This window comes from Branchiostoma floridae, unplaced genomic scaffold (genome assembly GCF_000003815.2).
Source record: "Branchiostoma floridae strain S238N-H82 unplaced genomic scaffold, Bfl_VNyyK Sc7u5tJ_1564, whole genome shotgun sequence".
Lineage (NCBI taxonomy): Eukaryota > Metazoa > Chordata > Leptocardii > Amphioxiformes > Branchiostomatidae > Branchiostoma > Branchiostoma floridae.
Genome location: NW_023365762.1, coordinates 91,866 through 106,594, shown reverse-complemented (window position 1 = coordinate 106,594; position 14,729 = coordinate 91,866). Strand labels below are relative to the sequence as shown.

General features: G+C 41.8%; 2 protein-coding genes across 2 annotated transcripts; one reads left to right on the top strand and one right to left on the bottom strand.

The window, feature by feature from the left end:
* Positions 1-5,011: 5,011 nt before the first annotated feature.
* LOC118408265 (alpha-N-acetylgalactosamine-specific lectin-like) lies at positions 5,012-7,334 on the bottom strand. The gene is made up of 2 exons (XM_035808931.1): positions 6,868-7,334; positions 5,012-5,448 (listed from the first exon to the last, which is right to left on the bottom strand). The coding sequence occupies exons 1-2, from the start codon at positions 7,178-7,180 to the stop codon at positions 5,438-5,440; spliced, it is 324 nt and encodes a 107-aa protein (XP_035664824.1). The 5' UTR covers positions 7,181-7,334; the 3' UTR covers positions 5,012-5,437.
* Positions 7,335-7,545: 211 nt separating this feature from the next.
* LOC118408267 (cytochrome P450 2U1-like) lies at positions 7,546-13,818 on the top strand. The gene is made up of 4 exons (XM_035808934.1): positions 7,546-7,620; positions 12,581-12,727; positions 13,383-13,518; positions 13,640-13,818. Exons 1-4 carry the CDS (start codon positions 7,546-7,548, stop codon positions 13,816-13,818), a joined length of 537 nt encoding a protein of 178 aa, XP_035664827.1.
* The last annotated feature ends 911 nt before the right edge of the window (positions 13,819-14,729 follow it).

Here is a 14,729-nt window from a genome sequence, read left to right as displayed (position 1 = left end):
TCCACAAAAGAATCAGCTGGCCAATGTGACCACTTTTCGTGGAAACGTAGATGATTTTTCCATTGGCAGATAATTATTGGAAATCGTGTCTATTGTAACCAGATTTATTTGGTCCACTTAGTGATCTTCTTGGGTAGCCTGCATAATATTTATATTCAAATCAGTATATGCCATATGAAAATCTGCTCCATATGTGCCGGAAGATAATCATTCGTGTATGACTTTCAATGGTCGTAATACATCTTTTTCTGACAGTGCTTAAACTAGCACACATTATTTTAAGACTAACAGATTTGATTAACCGACTTGCATTGGTAGCTTTTATCCGTTGATGTAAATTTTTCATCAAATTGGTTTTATTGTGTTGTATTTTATGTAGTCTTGTTTACACAATATCTATTGGAGAAATCAAATCTACATCTACTTGCAGAACAAATGAGAAAATATGTATGTAGTAGAGTTAGCCTTACGTACTATCAATAATCATTCTAAACGGGAAGTCAGTTATGACTTTTGGATGTCCTTTTTATTAATCTAGCTAGTTGATGAAGAGGTCAATGTACCGGAAGCCCACGTGAGCACAGCTGTTGTAATAGTCGCTGTAGCCCTAGGCGTCCTGCTATTCGCCTTCATCTGCGCTGTCATCAAAGTAGGTCTGAACAAAAAGGCTGCAATGGTACCGGCTGCAGCACTCCCTGCAGCCAACACCAGCCACTACGAGAATGATGACTACGAAGAGTGTTCGCACGATAGCTCTGTCGAGTCTAAACAGGTACAAGACAAGCAACGTGGGGACTGTTCGTACGACAACCAGTCCCACGTCTACGACAACGATAGCACTGTCGAGTCTAAAGAGGTACAAGACAAACAACATGAGGACTGTTTGTACGAAAACGAGCCCCACGTCTACGAGAACGACGATGAATTACAAGAAGGAGGCACTACAGTGGGTGAGGAGGACACCATGAACCACACGTACGACAACTGGGACAACGACACCGACCATCATCTAGCCAGTAAGCCAACCGATCGCCTCAACAGTCAGGAAATCCACGGCAAAAAGAGCGAGGTGCGAGATCAGAACCTCACTGAACAAGAAGACGCGCAAGACGGTCGTCTTGGGGGAGAAGATCTGGAGACAGCTGAGCATGATCGCAAACCCACCAAGCATGAAGCCAAAACATTTGCCGACGAAAGCAAAGGAAGTGTGGATGGCAGCAACAGCCAACAACAGGCGGAGGCCCCACCAGCGCTTCCCCCAAAGATGGCGGCGATGGCTTCCGACGAAGGTATCGCTAATGAATTCGGCGGAGAGAACGTCTGCACCTATATCTTCATGAAGGGAAACGACACGTACGATCGCAATCCCACCGAGCATGAAGTCAAAGCATTTGCCGACGAAAGTATGACAAGTTTTAATGGCAGCAGCATCCAACAACAGACGGAGGCCCCACCAGCGCTTCCCCCAAGGATGGCGGCGATGGCTACCGACGAAGACATCGCTAATGAATTAGGCGTAGAGAACGTCTGCACCTATATCTTCATGAAAGGAAACGACACGTACGAAGCTACAGGTACCGACACCAGTCGTGAGGGTCCGGGCGGTGTGTACTGTACGGGGGCGGCGCTGTCAGCCTGCTGTCCTGCGACTTTCTCTCCTTCTGACAGGATCTGCACTACTGTTGACAGTTTGTACAGGGCTGACGAATCATTCAACACAACACAACATGCCCAATAAGGAAACTATCAGACACAAACACGTTCAAACGAAGAGAAGAAAACAAACAAGATCATCCTGTAACGGTTACATTGGTTCCCATTTGAGAAACAGACTAGATGTGCCACACAGGGATATTGAACTCGGAGATTCGAAGACAAATCTTGGAAAGAAAAGGGGGAGTAGTGTAACAGTAGGGTTCAAGCGCCGCCAAACTGACCATGCCTAAATGCTCTGAGCTTTTGTAGTAGTGGTTTGCGGTGTTGTGTTTGTGGTCTGCGGCGGCCCGGGTTTGGTGCGAGTTCGAATCCTACAATCAAGATCAACTTCACTTCTGCCTCGAAATGATCTTTGAACAGAGGAGGCAACACTTTGGGATTTGTCCGGGCCTCTCCTATTAACTCATACGGCGTCAAATAATCAATAACACATATGGCCTGCCCAAGACGCAAATATTTGAAGGATAATACTGATACGTGCAGTTCAAATTTTAAATCATCCCTGGTCAAAAGTGTTATGTAACAGTGGTATTCATAGACTGATAAACCGAAGATGCCTAACGGCTTAAGCCTTTTGGCCGGACGGCTTGCACGTTCGATTTGGAATCTGCCGACCCGGGTTTGATCCCGGGTGGCGGCATGTTTGTTTCTTTCTGTTCTTACTCGCCCCTCTGACTTAATTCTTATAGTTGTTCCGTTTTTCATAAACCAATCAACAAACAACTAACTAACTTCTTGGTGAAGGTGATGAACATTAAATCAAACATGCTGTAGCTTGATGTCATACGAAATCTAAACTCACAAGAGTCTATTCGTGATGTTGGAATCAACACATTCTAGTTTGAAAAATTCACAGACAAATGTGAATGAAAATGGAAATTCAAGGAACGTCAAACGGAATAATCATATTCATTGCTACATCGGATGAAATTTTTGTCTTCGAATGATTCCTGGAAAACTTACGGAAAAAAAATGTCTGTCTGTAAGGACCAGTTATTGTCTGAGTACTGGACGTCACCAGTAAAATTCACCAATGGAAAATTCACAGACAAATGGGAATGCAAATGAAAATTCAAGGAACGTCATACCGAATGATAATATTCATTGCTACATCGGATGAAATTTTTGTCTTCGAATGATTCCTGGAAATCTTACGGAAATAAAAAAAAAAAATGTCTGCCTGTAAGGACCAGTTATTGTCTGAGTACCGGAAGTCACCAGTAAAATTCACTAATGGAAAATTCAAAGACAAATGGGAATGCAAATGAAAATTCAAGGGACGTCAAACGGAATAATCATATTCATTGCTACATAGGATGAAATTTTTGTCTTCGAATGTTTCCTGGAAATCTTCCAGAAATAAAAAAAAATGTCTGTCTGTAAGGACCAGTTATTGTCTGAGTACTGGACGTCACCAGTAAAATTCACCAATGAAAAATTCACAGACAAATGGGAATGCAAATGAAAATTCAAGGGACGTCAAACGGAATAATCATATTCATTGCTACATCGGATGAAATTTTTGTCTTCGAATGTTTCCTGGAAATCTTACGGAAATAAAAAAAAATGTCTGCCTGTAAGGACCAGTTATTGTCTGAGTACTGGACGTCACCAGTAAAATTCACCAATGAAAAATTCACAGACAAATGGGAATGCAAATGAAAATTCAAGGGACGTCAAACGGAATAATCATATTCATTGCTACATCGGATGAAATTTTTGTCTTCGAATGTTTCCTGGAAATCTTACGGAAATAAAAAAAAATGTCTGCCTGTAAGGACCAGTTATTGTCTGAGTACTGGACGTCACCAGTAAAATTCACCAATGGAAAATTCACAGACAAATGGGAATGTAAATGAAAATTCAAGGGACGTCAAACGGAATAATCATATTCATTGCTACATAGGATGAATTGTTTGTCTTCGAAATCTTACGGAAATGAAAAAAGTCTGCCTGTAAGAACCAGTTATTGACTGAATACTGGACGTCATCAGTATTAGAACGCAGGGCTGAACCACCGAAATCGTGATATGAGAGAAAGTTTCTCTGAATGATCAGCAATGGCTAATCTGAAAATATTTCACACGAACCTTGGCTACTACATGAATTGGTTAAGAATTGCAAGCAGGAAATATTTAAATATATCAGTTGAGGAATCTTTGCTTGGGGGACTTTCGCAGCGCTGGTTTCCGATTCCTCCAAATAATTTGATTAAAAATTCTTCTGTCATCTCTGTGGCATCCATTGGTGAGCGCTAGGGGTGGGTATTTTTCTCGGCCTTCAGATAATGTCAGGTCATGCCTAGGGGCCTAACAACCGTATTAGCTATGATAACTATATCTGCCATTTTAGGAACGTCTAGCACAGATAGCGTAAGTGATTTATTTCAATGCGCTAATAATTTTACTTGAACTCTAGTGATTGCCTGTTGATTGAGTTTTTTAATGTTTACTTTGAGTCTTTTATGTTACCTGCAATTAGCCCACGGGCAAGAATTTGCAATAAACTTTATTATCATTTTCAGATCAAATTGTACAGGCTGTTTTACTAGAAATAATAGTGATCGAAGGCAGAGAGGAACTAATGATAAAACACAGATACACTAACCCAGCAGTGCATTCCATTTATCATTAGAGCTTGGTTATAAGATTTAAAACACAATAAAAGATTAAATATTAATCTTTAATTAATCTTGTATCTTGATCTTCCGTTCTTTCAGAGTTCATATGTAAAAGGATTTGAATATATTTTGAAGACGCTGTAAATATGCAGCTGGCGTTGCTACAATTAACAGATGCAACGAAGTTTTGATTGAGTACATTCCATTTCCAACAAGTAGATATCCATGGATATTAGTGTCACTTTGAAAGCTCGTATATAAGTATAATAAGATACAAACTACAACATCTGGCCAGACCTTAAATGAATATTCATGAGCTGTCTGCTCATTATCATAATACGTGCAACGATATATTTCAAAGAGTATTTAAAGATTAGCAACATCACTGGTGACGTACAATTAAGTTTTTTTATCACTCTATAAATCTAAGATAGCTTTTGAAGAGAAACAAGCAATAGATATTATTGAAAATAACTTATTGTTATTATGTTGTATGAGACAAACTACAAACAGAAAGATCCCTTTAGCGTCTACAGGTTATTGGATATCAAGTTATGACTTTGTGAAATTTCTCCAGACGGTGGAGGCAAACTTGCCACACCCCCTCGTTAATTAAAAGCAGGTACACTATACACACACGATATTTGATTCTATTAGCTTAGTTTTCATTCCCATCAGTATTAGTGCTGTGAACAACACAGACATGACAAAACGGAACAAATGTACTGCTACATTATACCGTACCAAAGAGTATGTCTAGGTACTGAAAAAACACACCTATATCTACATAGCATTAGGTACTTTACACAGGCTACCACACTGATTTTACGTATACATCTACATATACAGTAGGAGCTACTACAGTAGTGTCATTTTCAAATAGCGAACGTGTTTACCATTCTACAGAACTGTATCATTGCTTTGGTGCGTATTCACTCTTTCTCGTGCGTTAGTCTACCACTAAACAAACTTGTAAACAATGTGCTGTATGGGTCCATTGGTGCATTTTCATATTTATCGTTTAACTGGCTAGTAGTTTTACTGTGGATGTCTGGAGATCTGCTTTCCAGTGGTGCAGATACTAGTAGTTCCGTCTGTCGCCTAGGGACGACCTGAAAACAAACAGCAGAGTTGAGATAATGAGTGACGTGCGTTATAGGGCCTTCACCCTGAAACGGAATTAGCAGGAATCAAGCAAAAGCAGCCGGAATGAAGTATTTGCAAAATTCGTGCCACATTCGGGCGGGAATTCCAAATGGACCTTATATCTTCACATGAGAACGAATCAGCCGAAATACCGTCAGATTAACTGTTCTTTATCTATTCCTGGGTATTTATAGGATATTCTAGACATTCTCACTGCATTCCAGATATTCTTTTGTCCACATATTTTTGCCTTGCCGCGCCAGCGGCAAGGCCTTACGCTCAGTTTTTTCCATGGTTGGATCCATGGTTCAACCTGTTAACCCAGCCCTTCCAAAGCCCCTTCCAAAGGCCCTTCTTTCCTTGCCGAGTTTCATGGCTTATTTAAACAATGGTACATTCCAGGCGAGTATTAAAACGGTCTTCTAGACGTATGTTACTGTATGTGGTCCAGCGTAATAAATCTACGCTTTAACTCACCATGTTTATATATAAAGATATATATCACAAATTGCATCAGAAGGAACTTAGTTTGTAATAAAAAATAATGCATATTCATTGTGGGTCAAAAAGTTTTACAAAACCTGTTTAATGTGCCAATAATTCATCTGACATAAATTATGATAATGAGGTAAAACACTCGGGGATTTTTGCTGCATTTACTACTGAAGTTGCTAGGTGTCGCTCTTAGCCAGGTAAGTACATTTAGTCCTTTTAAAGACATTTGTGACTATGAATGTCCTTGATAGAGCTTGTATTGTGTGAAAAGAAGATTTGGGACTGGATTGGCACCTGGAGAAGTCACCAAAGCTTTCCGTATGTAGGAACTTGGGTGGGAGGGGGGCGACATGTGGAACTCGGAATTTTTTAAGCGTAGAATCTAGTCTAACTTACCAAAATAACATAAAATACGCGGCAAGGCACAGCTTTTTAAAAAAGAATTTCTTGTTTATTCTGACAGGATTCGAATTGGCTTGACGTTTCGGTTCTCCGTCGAAAGAGTCGAGAAAGTTTTGAATAATGTTGGAATGCATGCATTAGAATGCGATCATTACTGCAGTTAGAATAGTTAGAAATTAACACACTTTGAATGCAGTTCGATGCTTCTCCCCTTCAAATGCACTTCGAAAGTTTTGAACATGACAAAACCATTCGTGGTGGCCCCAAGAATGGACAAAATATCTGGAACGGGGGGAGAATTTCTAGAATGCAAGTGCTACGAATTTCCAGGAATCTACAAAGAATAGTCATTCTGGTGGCATTCCGGCTGATTCCGCTTCTCGTGTAAAGGGGCCTTTAAGATGGTCTTAGGCTGATGACATATTGAGCTTTACCATGCTATGTTTAGAAAGAAAGGTATTCGGAAATGGTAAGGTTATAAAATGTACCTAAAACAGCCTGGCATATGAAGCGAAACGGCCGGTCGCATGACCTGTCGGCCCATTTGTCCTTGTCGTATAGCGATGCGGAGTATAGAACGCAATCCTCGTTGCCCTCATAGTTATTTGGTTGTCCCAGACCGTTATTTGGTTGTCCCGGACCCCAGGAGCTGTACTTCCCAAGTGGAGAACCATCCACCCATTCGAAGCTTCCCTCTTCGCGCCGATCGTGCAGGCCTAACCAGAAGCCATTATGGTCAATCACGGACATGGACTTGTACAAGAAGATCAAGAAGTCGTTGGTCACGGCGTTTCGGGGCATGGCCAGGGTGCCTCCGTCTTCACGACAGGCCGCGGTCGCATCGCTGAAGGTCTTCTCTACGTTGAAGGCCTTGTAGCAGATTCCGTTCCAAGTTGTGTAACCATTAGGGCAAGATGCTGGAAAACAAGTTTTAAAATTAACATCTGAGTTTTACATTAACATCGGAATATATATATATATATATATATATATATATATATATATATATATATATATATATAATATCATGATAATTAATGCAAAATATCATGTTTTATACTAAAAATGTTTTGCTTTTTGCAAACGAACGATATTGTTCAATACATCAGCAGAAATGGCACACATCACAAACAGTCTTACTCATCTCGTCAAAACGCTGCTCCAACATGGCGGACATGTCATCTCGGTCGCGCTTCAAGGCGTCAGCAGTGGTGGACCTGTCGTCTCGGTCGCGCTTCAAGGCGTCAACAATGGCGGACAGTTGGCGTATGTCGTCTTGGTCGCGTTTCAAGGCGTCAGTAGTGGCGGACATGTCATCTCGGTCACGCTCCAAGGCGTCAACAGTGGCGGACATGTCGTCTCGGTCGCGCTTCAAGGCGTCAACAGTGGCGGACATGTCGTCTCGGTCGCGCTTCAAGGCGTCAACAGTGGTGGACAGTTGGCGTATGTTGTCTTGGTCGCATTTCAAGGCGTCAGCAGTGGCGGACATGTCGTCTCGGTCGCGCTTCAAGGCGTCAACAGTGGCGGACATGTCGTCTCGGTCGCGCTTCAAGGCATCAACAGTAGCGGACATGTCGTCTCGGTCGCGCTTCAAGGCGTCAACAGTGGCGGACAGTTGGCGCATGTCGTCTTGGTTGCGCTTCAAGGCGTCAGCAATGGCGGACAGTTGGCGTATGTCGTCTTGGTTACTCTTCAAGGCGTTAACAGTAGTGGACAATTGGGATATTTCCTAAAACGTTTGTCAGAATACCAAACTTGAGAAAATGTTAAGGAAATAAAAACAAAAGCATGGTCTGTCTTGTTACCATCTCGATTAAAACGACAAAGAGAAACTGTGTTAAGATATAACATCATCTTCAATGTATTTACCTCTTTATTAATGAACGTGAGAGGGGCGAATCCCACAGCGATCAGTACGGCAATGCCGGCGGCGATGCAGCTGCGGTTGGAGCGGATGAATTTACAGATAGCACCGCGGCCGCTTGCTTCAGTCGGATACGTGCGGTCTGTAGAGATTATCATGATGTTAACGTCCACATATCGAACAGAATGTATGAATGAATGAATGAATGAATGAATGAATGAATGAATGAATGAATGAATGAATGAATGAATGAATGAAAAATAGATAAGTCAAAAGAGATTTCAACAAAATGATATCAGGCCAGGATTGAGGGCCGTTGTTCCTGGACATTTTTAAGATTGTGAATTTCATCAATAATGACCTTACATGTACGTGTGGCCTACACAGGAAAAACAGTGGAGGGGGGGGGGGGGGGTAAAGTGGCTATTTGTAATGTGACAACTATTCCTAGCTGTGGAGAACAATGACGGCCCGCCTCAAAAACATTGATTGACATGCAGTGAGGATTATGATGATGAATTATTACTTTTTTCACATCATGAATATCTAAGATACTGGTAACATACAGGTAAGGGTCTGGTCTGGTACCTGAACTAAGGTGCTCCAATTTTCATTGAAGTTTGCTTTGTGGTAAGACACTTGTCCTGCTAAGAATATGTTTTGTGAAAGAAAACTTTCAGCTTGTTTAAAAAAACAAACATATATCCATACTACAAATACTGAAAAGAACAAGTAACAAACATGTCAGCTACCTGTATACGTGTACGTTGCGTGGCCGTCGTACGTTTGTGAAGACGCTCCTTGCTCTTCTTGCGACTTGTCAGTCCCGTTGTCATGGCGGACACGCCCATGGGAACCACCCTGGTGGACAGGAGGAGGTTGGGACGGCGGCCCGCTGGTTTGGCCGCTGTCAGGGCGCGAGAAAGGGGACCGGACAGGCTCTGCTTGCTCGTACATTTGGAACGCACAGTGCAGTGTATAACGGTAACAAAATGCATGCATAAAGCAAACAATACCTTAATTAGTCTGACGACGTAAGACCACATTTGCCTTTATTTGGAGGAATGACGTGGCATTAGATGGTGCAAATGGCATTTTGTTTTTCTGCAAGTGGCAGACTAATTTTGTAGAAAGAAGTTAATCTGAGTTGGGAGGGAGAAACATCAAACAAATCCTATACATCAAACATACATCAAACATACATTCAAGCTATCTATGTAATAAATTCCTCCCACATATAACTCTGTGAGTGCTGATATCTTCATCATCATCATCATCATCATCATCGCAATCATCATCATATTGATAATAATTGTTTATTGATAAAGAATAGATTCCACTCTCTATCCCTCCCTTGGGCAAAAATGGTCTATTTCATATATTTCTATATCCCCCCGTTCCTTAATTATTTCTAAATGGAATCTTACTAAATCAACCCCATCCAATATAGAATTTCCAATTTGACCTTCATAAAAATGGACTCTTGCAAAGACCTAGTACAAATGGACTTTTCCAAATTACCCCATTTGTTATTGCAATTGTTATATATTGGGTGGGCCGACTACTCTTTCGAATAACGCTTTACTCCATAGGTTTTGAGCCGAGCAAATTTTCCGTCACTGTCTACCTCTATTTCCACATCCAGGTGATAACGTTACACATATTAGAATACTGGAGAATGGAGTATTCTTAGCCTTACATCTAACGTTATATCTGTTTGATTATGTAACTTACTTTTTTTCTGTATACGTAACTTTTATTTGATAGCTCCCAATGTAGAACTCAGACACTAGTAGACTAGACTTGAGTGTACATGCATTTGGTAAGCTATACTAGGCTACCACACTAGTTTTACGTTTGTGCATTTCTTTGAATAAAAGTCACATGCCCGTAGCCAGGATTTTGCTGGGGGGGGGGGGGGGGGTCTTTTAAGTACTTGTGGGACCATCGAGCGCTGCAGGTGCGAGCTGCCTAGAGGGTCCTGGGGCATGCTCCCCCGGAAAATTTTGAAATGGTGACCCTCTGAAACGCTATTTCCTGCATTTTGACGGGAAAAAAATTGCTGGCCAAGTTTATTGGAATTTCTATTAAAATACACAAGGCTTTCGAGGACGACTCCCCACAGCACGAAATCTGGTATTTAAGCAAGCTTAAACTCAACGTAAACACGACGTTTCTTCACCCTTTCCGCGACTTAACGACTTCTATCCGTGTACGTAAAGATTTCCTTTAATGTTACCCCTACGTAAGCACTTGCAGATAAGTTTCTTCACTTTTCACGGTGCCTTTCCGCAACTACTAGATGCTTAAATGCGTCGTTAATAACAGTATTTCCATATCCTTTACGGGCGGAAAGCGTGCGTTTCTTAAGACGTTTCCGTGATCTTTTGACCACCTTTACACTCGATTTCCGTCACGATTTCCCCCACGTTTATGTGTCGTTCACACACCCTGAAAGGTACGTGAAGAAGTGCAGAAACGTACCTATCCGAAAGCTTTCCGTGATCTTTTCTTGGACTATATGTGTCGTTTATTTTTAGTAAAGGCGGCGTAAGTGTAAACCTTTCCGCATCTTTAGGTTGGTTTTATGTGTTATGTGTGGCTTAACTTTCCGCACCATGTACGGAAGCTTTATGTTTGATAGATACATAAAGTTGTGAATTTCCGCATTGGATATGCGTGTCTCATTTGTTTCGAATCATACCTACTAGATACCTGTGGCTTCGTCGTCTAAACTATCTTTTAATCTCATTGTGGACTTGGTTTGGTCGACCGAGGGAACAATCGGTGTACAATCTCCGCTACATTCAAGTCCACAAGTCCAGTGCCGTGCGATACGCCGGGAAAGACGTCATTTCAAGCAGCATAGTTCAATCCGTCATCACAGTCCGCTGAGTCCAAAATCCGCTGAGATTCCCGAAGATGGGCACTGTTTCGTGATGGCCGTGCTCTCCATGTACGCTCCGCCAGCAAATGCTGGTGGCAGATGTTCCGTGTAAGACATCACGAAATCGACGCTGAATGCAGCGAATCGCACGGTTCCGCTGCGACATCCTCGCTGAAACCGTGTCAGGCTTTTCGCCCTTACTACGGGCAAATTTCCATGTAAGACATCACGAAATCACCGCAAAATGCACCTGACAGCGCTGGTCGGTTGCAACATATTGGGCGGAAAATACTCGTAATTTGGTAAAAGCTAGCAATGCCTCTTTTAAGAATAATGATTAACGCTACCTTTCCGACATCTTTTTTCCACCTACACATTCCAAAAAGTGTATCTGTTATATGTAAGTTTTAACCAGGAGTAAATGTTGCTTTTCTTGGTTAAACCAAACACGACAACACAGAAGGAGTTCTTCAGGCGAAGCCGCTGCGTTAGTAAGGGCGCATGTGGTAGATTGAGCGGAAAATACTCTTAATTTGGTAAAAGCAATGCCTCTTCTTCAAATAATGATTAACGCTACCTTTCCGACATCTTTTTTCCACCTATACATAAAAGGGGGGAGGTTTGCTTAAACCTCCCCCCTTTTAAGTAAACTCAGCTAAAAGGTAACGTAAAGACATCGGAAAGATTGTATCTTTTATATGTAGTTTTCACACACGAGGAGATTTGCTTTTCTTGGTAAAACTTAACACGCAAACACAGCAGGAGCTATCCCTTTGAAGCCGCTGCTTCAGTGACGGCGCATGTGGTATATTAAGTGGAAAATACTCTTAATTTGGTAAAAGCAATGCCTCTTCTTCAAATAATGATTAACGCTACGTTTCCGACATCTTTTTTCCACTTATACACAAAAGGGGGGAGGTTTGCTTAAACCTTCCCCCTTTTATGTAATGTCAGCTCAAATGTAACGGAAAGACATCGGAAAGATTGTATCCGTTATGTGTAGCTTTCACACACGAGGAGATTTGCTTTTCTTTGTTAAACTTAACACGCAAACACAGCAGGAGCTATTCATTTGAAGCCGCTGCTTTAGTGAACGGCGCATGTGGTAGATTGAGCGAAAAATACTCTTAATTTGGTAAAAGCAATGCCTCTTCTTCAGATAATGATTAACGCTACCTTTCCGACATCTTTTTTCCACCTATACACAAAAGGGGGGAGGTTTGCTTAAACCTCCCCCCTTTTAAGTAAACTCAGCTCAAATGTAATGGAAAGACATCGGAAAGATTGTATCTGTTATTTGTAGCTTTCACACACGAGGAGATTTGATTTTCTTGGTTAAACTTAACACGCAAACACAACAGGAGCTATTCATTTGAAGCCGCTGCTTTAGTGAACGGCGCATGTGGTATATTTAGCGGAAAATACTCTTAATACAGTTTCTTCCTAATAGGTACATGAGGAGGTTGATGCCGTTGTTAGTGCGAGTCTGCCCACCCTGTCCCACCGTTCCCAGCTGCACTACGTGAATGCCTGCCTGCTGGAGACCATGAGGATCCGCACTCTTGTTCCTATCGCAACTCACGCCACCGCGAAGGATGTCAAATTTCAGTGATATGACATTCCCAAGGGACCTCAAGTATGACGCGTTATTATAACATTACACGACCTTTCTGTGCAGTTGCTGAAATCATCCCTTTATTTACAGCACGGCCATTTCAAATCCCAGGAATTCAGATATTTAGTTCGCGCATGCGCATTACGTCCAAATGTTGCCAATGCTTATTCAAAGCACACAAGAAGTATAGGTCACAACAGTGACAATAACAACAACATTTCCGCTGAATGCAGCATTTTGGTGCATCTAAGAAGGGTGTATAAAAAGGACAAATATAGGTGTCAAAAGTTTACAATAGCCATATCTATCATTATCAACCTAATTAGCGCATTTAAGAAAGTACATCCATTTATAAGAAATATATCATTGGCAAAAGGTTGCCAACAGGACGGTCTGTCAAGAAATCATATGCAACGGATGTGATTTTAATGCAGCGTTGACCAACAATCCAGGAATAGCTAGTTGAACTAGATTACTGTTACAGAACAGCCGTGGACAGGTAGGCACACACTTTGAAGTGATCTGCAGTCTAGTTGAAGTTACCATCTGCTTAAAATTCATCCATCCTTACAAATGATCAAGTCTTCTTTTTCGAGTAACTGTGTTCGTGGCCTCATTTTCTCCTTGGTTGGCCCAGGTGATGGTGAATCTGCATTCCCTCCACATGGACCCCGCCTACTGGACTGACCCGGACTGGTTTGACCTCGGAAGGTTTCTGGACGCGGAGGGGAACGTCATCAACAAGCCTCAGTCATTCATGCCTTTTGGAGGAGGTAATTATCATGCTTAGATATGTTATAGCTACACGTATGTCACCGCAGTGATTATTACATAATTTCTATTCTTTTTCATTTATGTCGGATCTTAATATTACTGCGCCTGTTTCATTTTCAGGCCGCCGTGTGTGTCTTGGTGAGCTGGTGGCCAGGATGGAGCTTTTCCTGTTCTTATCGACCCTACTGCAGTCCTTCACCTTCAGGACGCCAGAGGGCGCTCCTCCTCCAAACACTGACGGCATAATTCGTCTAACGGTCAAGCCGCATCTGTTCCAGCTCTGCGCAATACGGCGTTAATTTAGCGGTCGACCAGGGACCATTAAAACCGCTGGGAAACATTCTGCATTTTCCCGAAAAGATGTTGCCTCTCTAGTTTATGCTGAATTGTCATGACAAGGAGTCACTTTCGGAATAAATGAAAGAATAAAAAAAAAACCTGTCGTGTGTATTGTATTTTCTTCTCACGTTTTGATCATGTACTGTTCTCCAAGAGTCAGAACACAATAGCTGTAGTTGAGGGCCTGCTCGCCACGGGATTTACTACAAAATTCAAGTGATAAAAGTAACGCACACTTTGTATAAGATTCTGCAAGTTCCATCGTATGGGGTGGCTTTGCGGTTACCGAAGGGTTCGCTTAGCGGTTACCCCAGGCGAACCTTCATTGGCTTTCAAGCCTTGTAGAAAAGTAACGAAGTCATTTTTAGTACTCAAATTGCTTTTTGCCTTCTCGCCACGTATTTTACTCTGAAGTTCAGGTGATAAAAGTAACGCACACTTTGTTTACGATTCTGGAAGTTCCATTGTATGGGGTCGCTTTGCGGTTACCGAAGGGCTCGCTTAGCGTTTACCCCAGGTGAAACTTCATTCGCTTTCAAGTCTTGTAGAAAAGTAACGAAGTCATTTTTAGTACTCCAATTCCTTTTCGCATTCTCGCCACGTCTTTTACTCTGAAATTCAAGTGACAGAAGTAACGCACACTTTGTTTAAGATTCTGGAAAATCCATCGTATGGGGTCGCTTTGCGGTTACCGAAGGGCTCGCTTAGCGGTTAATCCAGGCGAACCTTCATTCGCTTTCAAGCCTTGTAGAAAAGTAACGAAAAATTTTTAGTACTCAAATTGCTTTCTGCCTTCTCGCCTCGGGTTTTACTCTGAAATTCATGTGATAAAAGTAACGCACACTTTGTTTAAGATTCTGGAAGTTCCATT

Bases quoted from the DNA above. Each gene is read 5' to 3' on its own strand.
- LOC118408265 (XM_035808931.1), bottom strand. From the start codon at position 7,180: ATGCCCCGAAACGCCGTGACCAACGACTTCTTGATCTTCTTGTACAAG.
- LOC118408267 (XM_035808934.1), top strand. From the start codon at position 7,546: ATGGCGGACATGTCATCTCGGTCGCGCTTCAAGGCGTCAGCAGTGGTG. The intron at 7,621-12,580 runs GCGTCAACAATG...TCTTCCTAATAG, and splicing joins CGTCTCGGTCGCGCTTCAAG to GTACATGAGGAGGTTGATGC. The intron at 12,728-13,382 runs GTCAAATTTCAG...TGGTTGGCCCAG, and splicing joins CTCACGCCACCGCGAAGGAT to GTGATGGTGAATCTGCATTC.